The sequence below is a fragment of the Chaetomium tenue genome, assembly GCF_020726465.1.
Source record: "Chaetomium tenue strain MPI-SDFR-AT-0079 chromosome Unknown F5144scaffold_4, whole genome shotgun sequence".
Lineage (NCBI taxonomy): Eukaryota > Fungi > Ascomycota > Sordariomycetes > Sordariales > Chaetomiaceae > Chaetomium > Chaetomium tenue.
In genome coordinates, this window is record NW_027117332.1 from 144288 (window position 1) to 161037 (window position 16750).

Genomic DNA, 16750 nt, shown 5'->3' on the forward strand with positions numbered 1-16750 from the left:
TGTTGGAATGGCGGTCCAAGATTTGGCTGTCAGGGACCAGGGGTCGACGGGCATGGAAAAGTCCTTAGACTGTTTCGCAGCGGAGACACGGATGTGCGATGATGACGGGAAGCGCGGTTCAACAATGCCACTTCGCAGGGATCCTGGAAGGCGAACGAGCGAGAAAGGGGTGTGAAAATATGGGAATATGGGTTGGTGGGAAGATATAAAAAGACGTGTCCCGCAAGGCGATGATCCATACCTACCTAACCATGGTATCTATCCAGCCCATTCAGCACAACATCAGCCCTTAGTGCACCCAAATACCCACGACATTCATGATGGGGGACACAAGCGACATGAGTAAAGGCACAACGCCGATACCAACCCCCCCAGGCCTGCCGCTTGTTGGCAATGCTTTCGATTTTGATTCGGAGCTCCCTCTTCGCACTTTTCAGAATTTCGCCAACGAGTATGGTACGTTAACAAGCAAGCATTGCTGATTCACAAGGGGTGAGAGGACTGACCAATCCGCCAGGGGAAATCTACCGCCTGAACTTGCCCGCCGGCCCCTCAGTGGTTGTGGTAAGTACATACCAACCGCCAGTCCCTGGCTCTTTACCCCATGACTGCTGCTAACTCGGCCGTGCAGAGCTCGCAAGCACTCGTGCACGAATTATGTGACGACAAGAGATTCAAAAAGCCTGTTGCTGGCGCCCTCGCCGAGATCCGAAACGGTGTCCACGATGGCCTTTTCACCGCTCGGGAAGAGGAGACGAATTGGGGAGTCGCCCACAGAATCCTGATGCCGGCCTTTGGCCCAACGTCAATACAGGGGATGTTCACCGAGATGCACGAGATCGCGTCGCAATTAGCTCTCAAATGGGCACGCCATGGCCCGGACGCCCCGATCATGGTGACGGACGACTTCACGCGCCTCACACTGGACACGCTGGCCCTGTGCACCATGGACTTTCGCTTCAACTCGTACTATCACGACGACTTGCACCCGTTCATCAACGCCATGGGCGACTTTCTGTCCGAATCAGGCGCTCGTGCGATGCGACCGGCCCTGACCTCGGTATTTTATCCACAAGCCGGCAAGAAGTACTTTGAAGACATCGAGGTTTTGCGCAAGACAGCCCAGGGAGTTCTCGACACGCGGAGGAAACACGCCACCGGCCGGAAGGACCTGCTTTCCGCCATGTTAAGCGGCGTAGATCCGAAGACGGGCCAGAAGCTCAGTGACTCGTCCATTATCGACAACCTCATCACATTCCTCATCGCCGGCCACGAAACGACTTCGGGTCTGCTGAGCTTCACATTCTATCTGTTGATCAAGCACCGGGACGCCTATCGGAAGGCCCAGGAAGAGGTCGATAATGTGATAGGCAAAGGGCCAATTCAGACGGAGCACATCAAGAAGGTAAGGATCCCCTCCCTCAAGCATGAGGGTACCCAGAGACTACTATACATGTAGATTACTAACCGGCGCCGTCCTCGCAGCTCCCTTACATTGCCGCCGTTCTCCGCGAGTCACTACGCCTATGCCCCACGATTCCAATCATCACTCGTGCAGCTAAAGAGGACACCGTGATCGGAGGGAAGTACTTTGTCGCAAAGGATCAGAGATTCGCTCTTCTCCTGGCCCAGTCGCACCTGGACCCCGCTGTGTATGGGGAGACGGCCAACGACTTCGTGCCGGAGCGTATGCTCGACGAAAGCTTTGAGCGTCTGACCAAGGAGTTCCCCGACTGCTGGAAGCCGTTTGGCACAGGCATGCGGGCTTGCATTGGCCGCCCGTTCGCGTGGCAGGAGGCCGTCCTGGTCATGGCCATGTTGCTCCAGAACTTCAACTTCACCCTGGACGACCCGAACTACGAGCTGCACTACAAGCAAACCTTAACCACCAAACCTAAAGACTTCTACATGCGGGCTGCTCTTCGCGACGGACTAACCGCGACCGAGTTGGAGCGCCGGCTCGCTGGAGACGTCACTTCCGCTACACGGCCGAATGGTCAACCCAGACCAACAGCACGCAAGGCTACTACTCCCTCAGGGGAAGCCAAGCCCATGAGCATTTTCTACGGATCCAACACAGGAACATGCGAAAGCCTTGCTCAGCGGCTTGCAACCGACGCAGCAGCCCACGGGTATGTGGCTACGGTGGTTGACCCGATGGACACGGCCACAAACAACTTACCCACAGACCGGCCGGTGGTGATCATCACTGCCTCCTTTGAGGGCCAACCGCCAGACAACGCAGCCAAGTTTTGCTCGTGGCTGAAGGGGCTCAACGCCGATGAACTCCAGAATGTTTCCTACGCGATTTTCGGTTGTGGACACCACGACTGGACCCAGACCTTCCACCAGGTTCCCAAACTCGTTGGTCAGACCATGAAGGCCCGTGGGGCCTCGCCTCTCTGTGACATTGGCCTGACCGACGTGGCTCAAGGGGACATGTTCACCGACTTTGAGCAGTGGGAAGACGACGTCTTTTGGCCGGCCGTGGAGGCCAAGTACGGTGCTGTAGATGGGACCGGTGAGACTGACGAAGCGGCAAACTCAGACAGCCTCGACGTCCAATTTTCCAGCCCCCGATCCTCCACCCTCCGACAGGATGTTAAGGAGGCAACAGTACTTGAGGAGATGCTTCTCACCTCGGCTGACACTTCGCCGAAGAAACACATCGAGGTTCAATTACCAGACGGGGTGACTTACAAGGTCGGGGACTATCTAGCGGTGCTTCCCGTCAACTCCAAGGACAGTATTAGCCGCGTCATGCGCCAGTTCAAACTTTCTTGGGATTCACACATTACCATTGGATCCGACAGGTGGACCGCTCTGCCGACTGGCACACCCGTCCCGGTATACGATGTGCTCGGGTCTTACGTGGAACTTTCTCAACCCGCGACGAAGAGGGTAGGTCATATGAACGTCGAACTGCTCCGGACTTTCTGCTAACAGGTGGTTTAGGGGATCCTAAAACTGGCGGATGCTACCAAGGATGACAGCGTCAGACAACAGCTCAAGGACCTTGCTGGTGACTCTTACGCCAGCGAAATCAGCCTCAAACGGGCCTCCATCCTCGACCTCCTAGACAAATTCCCCTCCATCTCACTTCCATTCGGTACCTTCCTGTCGCTACTGCCGCCCATCCGCCCGAGGCAATACTCCATTTCCTCGTCGCCACTCAACAACCCCAACCAGGCAACGCTGACATACTCGCTGCTCGACTCGCCGTCTCTAGCCAACCCCGAGAGGAGGTACATGGGCGTCGCCACTTCATACCTCTCATCACTCTTCGCCGGCGATAAGCTTCTAATATCAGTGCGCCCTACACACACCGCATTCCGGCTCCCGGACGAGGAAGAGAGGGATAGCACGCCCATTGTTTGCGTGGCCGCCGGCTCTGGACTCGCCCCTTTCCGCGGGTTCATCCAAGAACGGGCTGCACTGCTCTCCAAGGGATCCCGGCTTGCGCCCGCCCTACTGTTCCTGGGCTGCCGCGGACCACAAATGGATGACCTCTACCGTGAAGAGTTTGACAAGTGGCAAGAGCTAGGTGCGGTCGATGTTCGAAGGGCATTCAGTCGTGCCAAACCCGAGGAGGCCGAGGAGGCGCACGAGTGTAAGCACGTGCAGGATAGACTCTTGCATGACGGGGAGGAAGTCAAGGCCCTGTGGGAAGGTGGTGCCAGGGTCTATGTATGTGGTTCAAGGCATGTTGGCGAAGGAGTGAAAAGGGCGATGGGCAAGATCGTGCTCGGCGAGGCGGCCACCGAGGATGAGATTACGCGCTGGTATGAGGGGGTCCGGAATGACCGCTACGCCACGGATGTGTTTGACTAAGGAGGGGATCAAGGAAGCCTGGGAGCGACGTCTTTTTTCCATAGAGGTTATAGAGTTTCACAACGTTCACATCTACATACAACCTTTTGGGATAACCGACCCCAATGCCCACGCTGTTAGCCTATTACGCCCGAGCCTTGATGAGATCGGCCGCCTGCATGTGATTAGTAGAGGTTTGGAGAAACATGGCATGAGGTTGGACAAGCTCACCTTTTCTGCGACAGCATACACCGTCTGCTGCGTGTACGATCCTGGCAAGTCGGGCATAACGCTAGCGTCGACAACGCTGAGCCCCTTGACTCCATACACCAATAGATCCTCGCTCACAACACCACCTAGGTTTTGAGGCAACATGGCGGCGGTGCCTATGGGGTGGAATGAGGATGGAATCATGACGGACCGGAGCCAAGCCTCGATGTCGGCCGGTGCCGTCACATCAGCGCCAGGAGAGATTTCGACGGGGTCGAGGGTTTTCATCCTCGTCTCCAAGAAGTACTTCCGTGTAAAGGGGGTAAACTCAAGAAGCACGTCGAGGTCGGTCGGGTTACTCAGCGCCCGGTAGTCGACCTCGGGTGGCGAGAAGAAGGGGTCGGCAGGGTTTATGTGAACGGTGCCACGGCTAGCCGGGTGCAGGTAGACAACGGAACCCTCCTCATACCCACCACGCAGGAAGAAGTTGTAAGTGGCCGAGTCTTTGCTCTTCATGGATTTTACTAGCGCTTTCTGCTGCGCCTTGTACCCGGCAACCACTTTCTTGTCGGTGCCGCTGGGTAGGTATGCCGCCGGATCCTGGGCTTCATACCGCTTCGCGATGTTTTTCCAGGACCGAGGGGTAATGACTTGCAACGAGAGCCAGCTACCGCAGTTTCCAGACGCAATCGACATTGGCCCCGTCCTGTTGGCGGAAAACTGCGCCTGTGCCTCGGCGATGAAGGTCTGATTAAGGAGCATATCGTAAAAGTCGGGGTGGAAGGGGAAGTTCGTGACTATGAGTTGATGGTCGAGTCAGCCAGCCAAACCAAAAGACCGTGGGGTGTATCTATGACCTTACGGTTAAAGCTGGGAGCGATCATGAACGGCTGGTCTTGGAAGTTGCTCCCGACACCAGGAGAATCAACAACAAGCGGCACACCTGCTTTCTTTAGCAGATTCTTGGGTCCCACACCGCTTGCTTGCAAGATCTGGGGCGTGTGAATGGAACCAGCGGCCATGATAATCTCCTTCTTTGCCTTGACCGACCGGGCCTGGCTCTGGTCCGTTGCGTCGCCCGGGACGAAAACCACCTCAGTTGCGCGCTTGCCATGAAACCCGACCTTAAGAACCCTCTGTCCAGTCAGTGTATGGTAGTTGATGCGTGTTGCCTCAATACCGTCCCAGTGACCTGGTCTCGCAAAGGATCGGAGAACCGTGGCCGGGTCAACCGATGCCGGGTGCCAATACGCTCCGGTTTCGCCAGACCCCGAATCAGACGGAAACTCGACGCCGGGGATGTCACCGAATGCAGCCATCTCCATCTCTAAAATGATATGAGCCTAACCATATGAATAATAGCATCCGGGTTGCAACTCACTGAGGACTGGCCAAGAGAAGCTTGGGAAGGAAGCGTGGACGGTGGAAGAGCTTCCCCAGTAGTCGGTGTCGTACTTGATGTCGAACTGGTCGACCAGCGCAGCACTGGGCGGGTGGAAATTCCATGCCTATAGGAAGGTCAGCCTTCCGTTTGCCGGGAGGGCCCCGGACGGCTTCCGGGAAGTTGTACCTTTTGGAAGTACGGCAGGAGACCTTCCCAGCTCCAGTGGGATTTCTTCCCAAAGTAGGATCCCCAGCGGTCGTAGTCTTCCCTTTGTCCTCGAAGTACTTGCATACCGTTGACTCCGGAGCTACCTCCAAGAATTAGGCCGCCGATAACAGCAATACTGCGGTTATTCAACCCAGTTTGGGGCACGGAGCTGATGTTGAAGGTGAGGGTTGGGTCGATAAGGCCCCAAAAGCCACCCGAGACCGTCGTTACCGAGGAAGAGTTTTCTATTTACAAATTAGCACAACGCAGTCAGATTGCGGAGAAGGGTTCTTACGGAATACACCACGTTCCAAAACAAGCACAGAATCTATAACATGTCAGTTCGCTATATTACTGGCTCAGTATCACCCAACGCAGCTGCCAACATACGCTTGCCATCCTCGGTAAGCCTGTCTGCGACGGTCAATCCCGCTGTGCCACCGCCCACAATGATGTAGTCATATTCAGGCAAGAGGTCATCGGCTCTGCTCAGGATTGTCGAGTGGGCAGCTGAGCGAGCAGCCGGGACGTAAGCCTCTACCGTGCCGAGCAGTTGCAGCAAACCAACGGCCACGAGTGAGACTCTAGAAAGCGCCATGGTGTTCCGGGGCAGGACAAATCGCTCCTTTCTAGAAACTGAGAAGCAGACAATAGTGAGAATACACGGGAACAAGGTCCAAGTATATAACTACGTTTGAGACGGCCCCCCACTCCCACTTTTCTTCTCGAAGCTTGCCGCTTTGCGGCCAAGGATGCAAGAGACAATATTTCCTAACGTGTTCTGGAAGGTTTCGCGTCCAGCATGCCATTGCTGCTAGGGTCAACGAGCCTTCGAGCTCGGATCCCGGATCAGCTGCAGGGGAACCATACCATTCATGGACAATTCCCCTCACCTCGGCTCTCCCGCCCGTATGCGGATGCGAGGGTGTGACTTGGAAGCATATTCAGGACTTGGGCCACACTAGAGTACATCCCAAATCCGCAGTCCCAGAAGAGCCCGCGCGCCCCATGCCTACTGCATGCATACTTCGTCCCAGGAGGACGGATCGGCAACGTGGCCGGCAATCTTGTTCCATGGAAAGCGCCAGACGAGAACAATGGCTCTGATGACCAGAAGATGAGGTGCGTCAGAGTGCAACCTCCACAGTGGCATTGACGAAAGAGCAGGGGAGCTTGGTCCAATAGGGTACACAACCGCCACCAACAAATCCATGGAACCATCTGCACGGGCCGGGATGTTTTCAGCGGTGCCACGGCCTTTGACCCTGGTAACTATGCAGAACACGAAATGGCCAACCGAGAAACATCAGCACACTGTCGAATGTGGTTGTTGGTTGTTCCGGGCCTTACGGAGAGGCTCAACCAAAACATGCTCACTTTTGTGTTTCTCAACTCCAACCCCAGGTCCCCAGCCTCCACGTCATTGAGGTCCCCCAGGCCGGTCTCAAGAGGGCTGTCTATAAAAGTGACGCTTCAGTCGCTCACCATTGTTTCAAACTCTCAAGCACGGGCTCGCGTGTCGATTGGTCCTGTTGCTCCCCTAGGTTAGCTGATATAGCAGGTGTGGGTGTGTTGACAGATTATTTTGTAACAGAACAAGGCAAGGGAACGCGCAGGTAAAGGGGCAGGTAAGGAGGCGTGCCAGGCCACGCACATGTGCAGCGTGCTGGGGTCAGACAACATTGCAAACTGTCAAATGGAGCTAAGAAAGAGCAGCCACATATTGGTACCTTTTTTCAGATGGCAATCTATGAGCCTCTGGTCGAGGACAACAGAACCGTAACTCTTTAGTTCCATATTACGGTTAGTACGGTTCGAAGGTCAAAGTTCTGTGACGAAAGGACCTTGACCTAGACAGTCTAACCTCCAGATCCCTCCGGTTGGCTTGATTAATCATCAGCCTGGAGGTTCGTTAAGTAGGACACAAAGTTGGCATTTCGGAGTTGAGGGGTGTTGCACATGAACCCCCGAGAATTGACTCAAGTGTCAAGCGGAAGAGGTTGGGTACATTTGCATGTTACCTAAGGTAGGCCTCATGGAATCACGGTGCGGCGACCATTGGGTTATATCGCAGCTATTGGGACTGGTAGTAGGTACACAATTACAAAATCACACCGTTGCTAGTGATTCCCTCCCTTCCTTAAATCTCATACCGATCACTCTCGTGATGCACCGGCTTGTACGTAAAGTAGTCAAAGGTCGCCTGGGCAGCAGTCCCGTTGATGTCGGAGGCAGCAACGCCGACAAAAGCACCCGTGAAACTGCCATGCTTTTGGTGTCCACCACACTCATCTGAGATGATGCTCGCGTCGAAGACGGGGCCGACCTTCTTCAGCTCCTCCCCCTCCATGGCGTAGAAAAACTGCAGCTCCTTCCCCCTGATGGTGAGTGCCAACCGGACCTTGCCCTCGTTCGGGATCTGGACGGGATCTGGGTAGGGGAACCGGAGATTGCAGAGCGGCCATGACGCCTCGGATGCCATGATGAGCAGTTCTCGTTGGCCATCGGAATGCGCCGTGACGGTAAGGTAGAAGAAGTTGAAACGGCAGTAGTAGGCCGTCAGACCGGCAAACTGGCGCTCGTCGGTGGGCGAGAAGTCAATGACTGTCTCGGCATCGTACGAGAAGTGTGTCTGGCGCCGGGCAACCAAGGCCTGTTCGAACCAAGACCCGACGGCCTCGCGGCCGATAAGCGTCAGCTTCCCCCCGTCAGTGTTGAAAATCCGCTCCGTCTCGGGTGTGCGCAGCCACTGGAAGTCCTTGTGGAGGCCGGACTCAAACGTGTAGCGCTGCTCGGCCCAATACTTGTCCTCGTCGCGGGCGCCGGGTAGATCCACAAACAGGCTGGGAACGGGCCCGTTCTTGACGTAGAGCCAGTCGTCTTCGCCCCAGTACGCTTCTTGGATACCAGTCTCACGGCCCAGAACACAGCGACGGAACTGTGTGATCGGGCGGCCGGTAAGGTGAACAATGTAGGTGCGGCCATCGGGGGTGTCGACAATGTCGCCGTGGCCAGCTCGCTGCAGGGCTGCGTGCGGGTGGTCCTTGGACGTCACGATGTGCTTCTGGGGGTGGTCCTCGTACGGACCCCAGATGTTGCGCGATCGGGCAAGTGAGCAAGCGTGCTCGTAGCCCGTCCCGCCCTCGGCTGTCAGGAGATAGTACCATCCGTTACGCTTGTACATGTGCGGGCCCTCGACGAGGCCCAGCTCGGTGCCCTGGTAGACGTTCTTGCGCGGCCCAACCAGCTTGCCGGCCTTGGGGTCGAACTCCTGCAATGCAATACCGGCAAAGGTCAAGGGGCGGCGGCGGTGGTCCCAGAGCATGTTGACGAACCACTTCCGTCCGTCATCGTCGTGGAAGAGCGAGGGGTCGAAACCGGAGGAGTTGATGTAAAAGGGGTCCGACCAGGGACCCTCGATGGCGGGGGCACTGACGATGTAGTTGTGGGAGTCCTTGAACGAACCGTCCTTGCGCTTGACGTCTGTGTAGACAAGCCAAAACTTCTCGCCGTCGTGCGTCAGACATGGGGCCCAGATACCGCAGCTGTCTGGGTCACCGCGCATGTCCAGCTGGCTCTTGCGGTTCAGAGGACGGATGGCTAGGTCCCAGTTGGCGAGATCCTTGGAGTGGTGGATTTGGACACCCGGATACCACTCAAAGGTGGAGGTCGCAATGTAATAGTCATCCCCGACCCGGAGGACCGAGGGGTCGGCGTTGAAGCCAGGAAGAATAGGGTTGCGGACTTGCGGCATGATTCTCAGAATGTCAGTTGCGTGTACTGGCTTGCCTGAGGTCACAGTAACCGGATGGTAAAATGCGGTTTATAAGTGATGAAGCTTCGGGCTATTTCCTCACTTACATCCGATGCCCGATGATAGGAGATGAGGGGGATGCGCCGGTCAGGCGTCCCCAGGGAACACGAAACTCCACTCCCGCATTTAGCCGCCATGCACAGGTTGGGGAAGCTCCAGTGTTCGGGCGGGGTCTGGAACTGTGACTGATGTGATTGATGGATGATGAGAGAGAGAGGGAGGGCCAAGACCCAAGACTCCAGGACATCTCAAACAACAAATCCTTGCGTCCAACTCCCCTATCCACCCCGAGCAGCCCCCTATCCACGCAACCCCCACCCCTTAGTAGACGTAAACAAACTCGTCGTTGTCACGGTCCGTCAGGCCGGCAAACGCCCGGTCTCCAGTCGTCCCAGCATTACCCGTGCGGATATCCACGTATTTGTCATCCATCGAGTGGTCGTGGATGTGGGCGGGTTTGTTATTGGCAATCCGCCGTCGTACCTGCAACTTGTTCAGCAACATGAGGTTGGCGACCTGCAGTAGGACGATGGCAAACATGGCGGCAAATACGCCCATAGTGCTCCGGATTCCAGTACGGTATTCCGGCGCGTCTGCGGCGTCGAAAAGCAGTGGGCCGACAATGGCGCCGACCGATGCCGCCGCGTTGAACACGGCCATCATGGTTGACTTCTTCGTCTGTCCGGCCGTGTTGGCCAAAATCCATGAGACGATGAGGTTGACGCAGCCGAAAATAAAAGCCAGGAAATAATAACCGAGAAGCAGACCCGGAATATGCGACTTGTCCCGGGGAAGGGTGTATAGCAAGACAAGCCCGGTCAGAATGAAGACTAACATAAAACCCAGCGCAAGCGATTTCCACCGTGTCCGTACCGTCACCCATGCAGCGGATAGAACGACGATGCATTGGAGGGCTCCGAAGGGAAGGTTGAGCAGCGTCGTTCTGTATTTATCAAACCCGAAACTCTCCAAGATGAGAGGCCCAAAGGTGACGGCCATTTGGGCGCCGATACAGATGGCGAGACTCATGGCACCAAAAAGATAGCACTTGATGTCGGTAAATGTTTCAAGCACTTGTTTCCACTGGTACTCCTGGGTACCTGTGCCGGTCTGGTTAGCACGGAGGCGCTCGAGAGCCTGAGCTCGTTCTTCGGTTGTCAGAAAACGGGCCGTGCGGATGTCATCGTCCAACCTCCAGTAGATGAAAGGGACACTGATGATTGTCAAGAGGCCGGTGACGAGGTAGATCCTAAAGAAGGGGGTATATTAACATTGTCATCATCGTGGCTGGATCGGGCCTGTAAATAGGATGGTACTTACCACTGCCATGGGGCTAAGACGGTAGACTCGATTTGGCCGAGCCCGTAGGAGAGAATGGCAGCCACCATAGTCGCCAGCCCATTGGTGCCAAACCATAGAGCAACCCGTATGGGCTGTTCAGACCGCCGATACCACTGGCTCGTGATGATGGAAAATAACGGAAGACAACCGGCCTCGAATAAGCCCAGGAAGAAACGGTCGGCGAGTAGGCCGGCGAAGTTGTGACAAGCCGGCATGCAGACCTGAGCGAGGCCCCAGCCCAGGATCATGGCCGGCATCAAAACCCGGTGGCGGATTTTGACGATGAGTACGGACGAGACGGGCTGCCATGCCAACTGTGCGATTGGCGCGGTGGCTGCGAGGATCGAATATTGATTTCCCACGAGGTGGGTGTCTTCTCTCAGCCCGAAGAGCGCGCTGAGACCCAGCGTTATTTTGTCGAGAACCTAGGAATTGTGTCAATGCTAGTTCCTGGATATACGGGGCCTTGAGAGGATGACCTGCAGAAAGTAAACCCAAATAAGGATCGTCAAAATGGCCTTGTCGGTTTTCCGGAGAATCCGTTTGTTCTGTTGTGGTTCTCGAGTTAGGCCAAGGGGTAACTGGGCTGAGCTCGATAGTCGAGATAAAAAGGCAAGTCAAGTCTTACATCCTCTTCCGTTAGATCCACCCTTGGGTCCGTGGCTGCCTCGGATGTGGCATCCTCGACCGCAACACAACTGATCTCGACGTCGTTTTTTAGGTCACCGCGCATCGTTGTCCTAAACCGAGAACAACTATGAAGGTGGTAGGGGAGAGAGGATCGTATGCGGGGGAGCAGGACCGAGAGCATGGCCGGAGAACTGGCGGCACCGGGGAAGATAAGGGGACATGTCTACGGGGGCACATCTAGATTCTCGGAGATCTGGCCAAGGTGGGCGTATTCTGGCTACAAATGTCTTACTCTATCCGGTTCAAACTCGGAAGGTGGCGTAGAGAGCCAGACACGGAGATGGCCCTGTTCCGAGTCTCATCGGCGCCGCACCAAAAAAAGATCCTCCATATCCTACTTGTGTTCCCTCTGCCCCCACGTGGGGACCAATCTAGGCCTACGAAGATCTGTGAACCGTTCCACTCATCACATAGCGCCTCGGACATTAAGAGCAGTGCTCTGGGAGCGGTCCAGATGGTGTAGATGCGACGGGATGATGCAAGACGAGGTGCGGATATTGGCGTCGATATACATGTATTAGATACGTTCAAAGAAAGCACCTCATCGCCGCGCTGATGGATAATGCATCAATGGGAACAATGAGGAAGCCGTCCTCGTTATGCGGTTTTACGTGAGTAGTATAGTGACAGCGACCAACGCGGCTAACGCGGCGACACTCATTTGAGGGAGGACGGGGCGGAAGGCCGATGACGATGAGCCAGGCAGGATACCGGTTGCTTCCCGGCCTAGATACCAGGCACCAATATCGGTCAGGCTGCCGTTGACGCTGAGCATGGCGCCGTTGGGGCCGACATTGGACACGTCGCTGCGGAAGGCGCCAAACAAGGAGTAGCGCTCGACCGACTCGAGGCGGTCAAAGTATTCAGCTGACATGTTGTAGAACTCTTGCGTCGTCTCCAAGTCCTGGTCGTTGAGGTTGTACTCGGTAATCCACATGGTCTTATTCGGGAAACTGCGAAGCCGGCAGGTGAGTCTGGGCACTTTCAGGGGGCGGGCATGTCTTGAACTTACGCAGCGGAATATTGCCCCATGTGGCTGGCCAAACCTTCAAAGTTGCCGTACCAATGGATGGTCACAAAGTCGTATGTGCAGTTCTGCTGGCTCTTCTCGGTGCTGACAAGCTTGGAACACTCGGTTAGGAAGTTCTGCAGCCAGGGCAGGCCAGAGGAGCCCCCCGTGCAAGCCGGCAGGCCGACCCTGATACCCATCTTCTGAATAGGAATCATGTTATTGACCCAGATCTGGGCGGCAGCAGAGGGCTCCATGTTGCTGCCCCCGTAGACAAACGGGCCGTCGGGCTCGTTGAACGAGAGCACGTTGGTGATGTTGATCCCCTGGTCCTTGACAAGGCTCTGCACGGTCGAAAGAAAGGAGGTATCATCGATGTTGTCCGGGGCGCCCCACATCATGGGCACAAACTCAAAGTCGGATTGCGATACATCGTTGTACGTAGACTCGGGCCTAGGCTCGTAATTATAGTACCACGTCAAACTTGTCGGCTTCTCGACCCAGATCTTGTCGTCTGCCCGCGAAGTTTCATTCGGTGTGAAAGCGAGGCCGCGCTTGGAGGAGGCGGCTGATACTGGGAGAATGAATGAAGGGGCGGCCGCTAGCAATACGGCAAAAGTTGCCGTGTACAGCAGCATGGCCGCAAACTGTTGGGCGCGGTGGCTCGAGCAAGAGTGATGGGAAGTTGGCGACTCGGAGAGAGTCGTCCTCGAATTCGGCACTGTCGGCACTTCGGCGAGCCACAGGGGTCAAGTTGTCGAATCTTGTCTCGCGTTCCGGTGGTTGCCGCCGACTTGAGGGAAAACGAGTGACTCGTCGGCAAACTAATCCTCACGAGAGAGCGTCAAGGGACGGGAGAAGCGAGAAGCAAAGGAGGAAACATGGTCACTTTGGAGGAACGTCGAGCTGGGAGCCAAAATTGGTTTCCCTCATCTTGGCCGCGAGGGCTGAAAACGACTGGCAAAAAAACCCACTGCAGCCAGCGCCCAGATGTTGGCTCAAGGCCGGCCGTGCAAAGCCTCAGTGGACCCGGGCTGCATGGGAACTTGGCTGTTTCGGGCTTAGCGAGCAAATAAATCGAGAGCCAGAAGCAAGCCAAGCAGTGTCCAGCAAGCGCCATCCAATGGTGGGCATTTGGAGACTCTTGAGGTCGGTCCGGGATGACGTCTCGACGCAGCGAACACGACGCTCAGCGTGTGGCTTTCCCGTGTTTCGCGGCTTGATGGAGCTGGTCTGGATCGGGCGGCCCACTCATCGGTGATATGCGCCAGGGGTTCAGGGGGCCGAAGTTTCCGGCTCCCGCTGGGTCCTTTCCCATCGGACCACTGCTCTGCTTCTCGCGGAGGATGTGGATTCCTTCGCTCAACAAGGCGTGTCGAGTATCTAAGAGGTGAATGGCCGGCACAACGGCAAGTTGAGCATCGACAGGCTCCCGTCGCGGTGTTGGATTTACATAACTTCGATGCAGGTAGCGGCGATCAGGAGATCACCGGGCTGTGGCTGACCATGCTCAACAGGGGAGGGGCGAGGCCGGAGCGTTCAGTGAGTGAGGGCTGATTTCGGCGGCGACCTCGAGCAAGAGAAGCTCGCCAACTCGGCAACAATGAGACCAAGCAAATTGGGGGCGTTGGCGCCATGTCTGAGATGTAGGGCGCACTGACTGGTTGGAACAAGAAGTCTTCCGCTGGCCGTGGCAAAAAAGGAAAGCATTGAGCCGTATGTCGCTGGGTGCGTGTCAAGAAGCTTTCTTTCGCTGAGCCAATGTCGAACTTTTGAGGACGTTGGCTCTTCAATTCCCATGCAGGGAGGGGTCGCCTGCGGGACAGCAACGGGCGAAATGATCTGGACTCCCAAAGCCGAGATGAATCTGTCGGGGCACGGTTGGTGAATACTGTACTGTATACTGTATAGGTATGTCCAAGCCTTTGAGAAAAGCAGGTTGGTCAAGCAAGCAAGCCCTTGTTTGCATCCAGCGCAAGCAATAAGACTCGAAGCGGTCTTTGCTTTCTATCATCACTGCAAAGTGGAAGATCTGGAATGGAATGTTCAATGTTTAATGTTTCGACCTGCAACTGCCGATAGTGGAGCCGCAAGTTCATCAACCCTTCCGCGGTTAGGGTCAGGGACGGGTTTCCCCGCAGAGATGCGACGGCACAGGGAAGATCCGCCTCGGGTCAGTTTACCCCAGCGCATCGCTCAGTACCTAACGGAAACCGAGGGATGCCTCGGCAAACCGAACCCCACACCATTAAGTATGAAGGTACCGCCGTCAACGTAGCGACCATCTTGACCATTCTGTCGCCCTCCAACGCCGACGTCGCCCTTATATTTGATAAAGTGTCAATTGTCGACCTCTGCACCGTCCACGTCAACACAACGTTCCAGGACTAGAGCAACCACTTTCCCGCCGCACACTCGAGCCATACCGCAACAATGGCCGTCGAACGCCTCGGATCCATTCTCAAGCACCTCTCCCCGAGCAACTCGCTCTCTCACATGTACGCTTCCCTCCCCTGGTTTGGACTTTTCTTCATGGTCATATTGGTCTAACGAAGCCGCACGCAACAGCACCTCCAAGAATGCCGACGATATCGTAATTACTCTCGCCCTCCGAACACCCCTGACAAAGGCGAGGAAGGGCGGCCTGAAGGACAGCAGTCTCGAATTCATCTCTTTCGCGCTCCTCGATGAAGTGCGCAAGCGGAGCAACATCGACCCTGCTCTCGTTGAAGATATCTGCCTTGGAAATGTGCGGCCCGTTACAATGTCCGCCTGAAACAAGTACACAGCTAACTCGCTGGGTAACAGGTTTCCGATGGCAAGGCCGCCTACAAGCTGCGGGCCTCGGCTTTGGCCGCCGGTTTCCCCAACACCACGTCCTGCTCGAGTCTGAACCGTTTCTGCTCCTCAGGGCTCAAGGCTGTTGCCGATGTCGCCCACGCTATCAGCAGCGGATCCATCGAGGTTGGCATTGCCATCGGTGTCGAGCAAATGACGATCGGTGGGGATGCTCTTGAGAAGCCCTTCGATGAGAAGGTCACCAGCCGGTCGCAGGAGGCCGCCGACTGCATGCAGCCCATGGGCTGGACGAGTGAGAACGTCAGCCGCGACTTCGGCATCACCCGCGAGGAGATGGATAAATACGCCGCCGAGAGTTTCCGCCGCGCCGAGCAAGCGCAAAAGGACGGCCTGTTCGACGATGAGATCGTGCCCATCAAGACAACCGTCCAGGGCCCGGATGGTGAGTGGAAGGAGATCACCGTTTCCAAGGACGACGGTATCCGGCCCGGCACCACCGCCGAAAGCCTTTCCAAGATCCGCGTGGCCTTCCCGCAGTGGGGTCCCACCACCACCGGCGGCAACGCCAGCCAGGTTACCGATGGAGGTAAGTCATTTTGAGCATCAGTATCTGTCCCCCAACCTTCTCGACACTGGACTAACGTCATAAACACAGCGGCTGCCGTCCTCCTCATGAAGCGGTCTACGGCCATCAAACTTGGCCAGCCCATCATGGCCAAGTACGTCGGCTCGACCGTGGCCGGCCTGGCGCCGCGCATCATGGGCATCGGCCCGACCGTGGCCATCCCCAAGCTACTCGCGCAGCACGGCATCACGCTCGCCGACATCGACGTCGTCGAGGTGAACGAGGCCTTCGCCAGCATGGCCGTCTACTGCCGGGACACCCTCGGCCTGGACTGGGCCAAGATGAACCCGCGCGGCGGTGCCATCGCCTTGGGCCACCCGCTCGGCGCCACCGGCGCCCGCCAGATTGTCACGGGCCTGAGCGAGTGCCGGAAGAACGGCAAGAAGCTCCTGCTGACGAGCATGTGCATCGGCACGGGGATGGGCATGGCTGGTCTTTTTGTGAACGAACAATGAGCAGGGGTGAGAGGGGGATGATGCCATGAAAACTGCTGTGTAATGTGTATATACCTCGGCGCAATCTTGGTTGGCATTTTTGGAATAGATCATATCATTCCTTCACCACTACTTTGATCCATCCTTGTGTTTTTTTAAGTCCCTGAAGTTAGATGGGCTGGTTTTCTCTGTGGTGGGTTTGGTTCCTTCCCTGGAACCGAAAAAGCAGACGCGGGTATATACAGTGCACAACATCGAACAAGATACAATTAGAATCCAACTACGACCTCGTACGACTACTCGGGGCTACCCAGCGTTGGAGGCCATGCTCGATAAAGGATGAGAATGATGTCTCGTAACACATACGCAGGATCCGAATAAGTCCGCTTGTCGAAACCGAACGCCAGGGAAATGCACTGCCCCAATC

The 16750-nt window shown here is 56.1% G+C and overlaps 6 protein-coding genes across 6 annotated transcripts; 2 read left to right on the top strand and 4 right to left on the bottom strand.

Moving 5' to 3' along the window:
* Nucleotides 1–39: 39 nt before the first annotated feature.
* Nucleotides 40–3847, top strand: F5144DRAFT_510629 (cytochrome P450). The gene is made up of 5 exons (XM_066786538.1): nt 40–456; nt 518–564; nt 632–1405; nt 1486–2901; nt 2956–3847. The coding sequence occupies exons 1-5, from the start codon at nt 318–320 to the stop codon at nt 3829–3831; spliced, it is 3252 nt and encodes a 1083-aa protein (XP_066642395.1). The 5' UTR covers nt 40–317; the 3' UTR covers nt 3832–3847.
* On the bottom strand, nt 3848–6666 carry F5144DRAFT_570501 (GMC oxidoreductase-like protein). Its single transcript, XM_066788772.1, has 7 exons — nt 6002–6666; nt 5907–5939; nt 5591–5856; nt 5402–5528; nt 4883–5347; nt 4042–4817; nt 3848–3985 (listed from the first exon to the last, which is right to left on the bottom strand). Exons 1-7 carry the CDS (start codon nt 6207–6209, stop codon nt 3956–3958), a joined length of 1905 nt encoding a protein of 634 aa, XP_066642396.1. The 5' UTR covers nt 6210–6666; the 3' UTR covers nt 3848–3955.
* A 934-nt stretch (nt 6667–7600) lies between these two features.
* F5144DRAFT_570504 (glycosyl hydrolases family 43-domain-containing protein) lies at nt 7601–9706 on the bottom strand. Its single transcript, XM_066788773.1, has one exon. The coding sequence runs from the start codon at nt 9363–9365 to the stop codon at nt 7752–7754; it is 1614 nt and encodes a 537-aa protein (XP_066642397.1). The 5' UTR covers nt 9366–9706; the 3' UTR covers nt 7601–7751.
* Nucleotides 9707–11619, bottom strand: F5144DRAFT_570505 (major facilitator superfamily domain-containing protein). The gene is made up of 4 exons (XM_066788774.1): nt 11395–11619; nt 11246–11314; nt 10746–11191; nt 9707–10674 (listed from the first exon to the last, which is right to left on the bottom strand). The coding sequence occupies exons 1-4, from the start codon at nt 11575–11577 to the stop codon at nt 9747–9749; spliced, it is 1626 nt and encodes a 541-aa protein (XP_066642398.1). The 5' UTR covers nt 11578–11619; the 3' UTR covers nt 9707–9746.
* Nucleotides 11620–11820: 201 nt separating this feature from the next.
* Nucleotides 11821–13553, bottom strand: F5144DRAFT_213349 (glycosyl hydrolase catalytic core-domain-containing protein). Its single transcript, XM_066783067.1, has 2 exons — nt 12469–13553; nt 11821–12409 (listed from the first exon to the last, which is right to left on the bottom strand). The coding sequence occupies exons 1-2, from the start codon at nt 13101–13103 to the stop codon at nt 12064–12066; spliced, it is 981 nt and encodes a 326-aa protein (XP_066642399.1). The 5' UTR covers nt 13104–13553; the 3' UTR covers nt 11821–12063.
* A 1006-nt stretch (nt 13554–14559) lies between these two features.
* F5144DRAFT_570511 (3-ketoacyl-CoA thiolase) lies at nt 14560–16435 on the top strand. Its single transcript, XM_066788775.1, has 4 exons — nt 14560–14963; nt 15034–15214; nt 15274–15850; nt 15920–16435. The coding sequence occupies exons 1-4, from the start codon at nt 14899–14901 to the stop codon at nt 16342–16344; spliced, it is 1248 nt and encodes a 415-aa protein (XP_066642400.1). The 5' UTR covers nt 14560–14898; the 3' UTR covers nt 16345–16435.
* The last annotated feature ends 315 nt before the right edge of the window (nt 16436–16750 follow it).

Excerpts from the sequence above, each read along its gene's own strand:
- F5144DRAFT_213349 (XM_066783067.1), bottom strand. The coding sequence starts at position 13,103 with ATGCTGCTGTACACGGCAACTTTTGCCGTATTGCTAGCGGCCGCCCCT. Across the intron at positions 12,410-12,468 it reads ATGGGGCAATATTCCGCTGC|TTTCCCGAATAAGACCATGT; the intron begins GTAAGTTCAAGA and ends CCGGCTTCGCAG.
- F5144DRAFT_570505 (XM_066788774.1), bottom strand. The coding sequence starts at position 11,577 with ATGCTCTCGGTCCTGCTCCCCCGCATACGATCCTCTCTCCCCTACCAC. Across the intron at positions 11,315-11,394 it reads TGGATCTAACGGAAGAGGAT|AACAAACGGATTCTCCGGAA; the intron begins GTAAGACTTGAC and ends GAACCACAACAG. Across the intron at positions 11,192-11,245 it reads TTTGGGTTTACTTTCTGCAG|GTTCTCGACAAAATAACGCT; the intron begins GTCATCCTCTCA and ends CACAATTCCTAG.
- F5144DRAFT_570511 (XM_066788775.1), top strand. The coding sequence starts at position 14,899 with ATGGCCGTCGAACGCCTCGGATCCATTCTCAAGCACCTCTCCCCGAGC. Across the intron at positions 14,964-15,033 it reads AGCAACTCGCTCTCTCACAT|CACCTCCAAGAATGCCGACG; the intron begins GTACGCTTCCCT and ends CGCACGCAACAG. Across the intron at positions 15,215-15,273 it reads AAGATATCTGCCTTGGAAAT|GTTTCCGATGGCAAGGCCGC; the intron begins GTGCGGCCCGTT and ends GCTGGGTAACAG.
- F5144DRAFT_570501 (XM_066788772.1), bottom strand. The coding sequence starts at position 6,209 with ATGGCGCTTTCTAGAGTCTCACTCGTGGCCGTTGGTTTGCTGCAACTG. Across the intron at positions 4,818-4,882 it reads GATCGCTCCCAGCTTTAACC|TCACGAACTTCCCCTTCCAC; the intron begins GTAAGGTCATAG and ends ATCAACTCATAG. Across the intron at positions 3,986-4,041 it reads TGTATGCTGTCGCAGAAAAG|GCGGCCGATCTCATCAAGGC; the intron begins GTGAGCTTGTCC and ends AATCACATGCAG.
- F5144DRAFT_510629 (XM_066786538.1), top strand. The coding sequence starts at position 318 with ATGATGGGGGACACAAGCGACATGAGTAAAGGCACAACGCCGATACCA. Across the intron at positions 457-517 it reads GAATTTCGCCAACGAGTATG|GGGAAATCTACCGCCTGAAC; the intron begins GTACGTTAACAA and ends CCAATCCGCCAG. Across the intron at positions 565-631 it reads CCGGCCCCTCAGTGGTTGTG|AGCTCGCAAGCACTCGTGCA; the intron begins GTAAGTACATAC and ends TCGGCCGTGCAG.
- F5144DRAFT_570504 (XM_066788773.1), bottom strand. The coding sequence starts at position 9,365 with ATGCCGCAAGTCCGCAACCCTATTCTTCCTGGCTTCAACGCCGACCCC.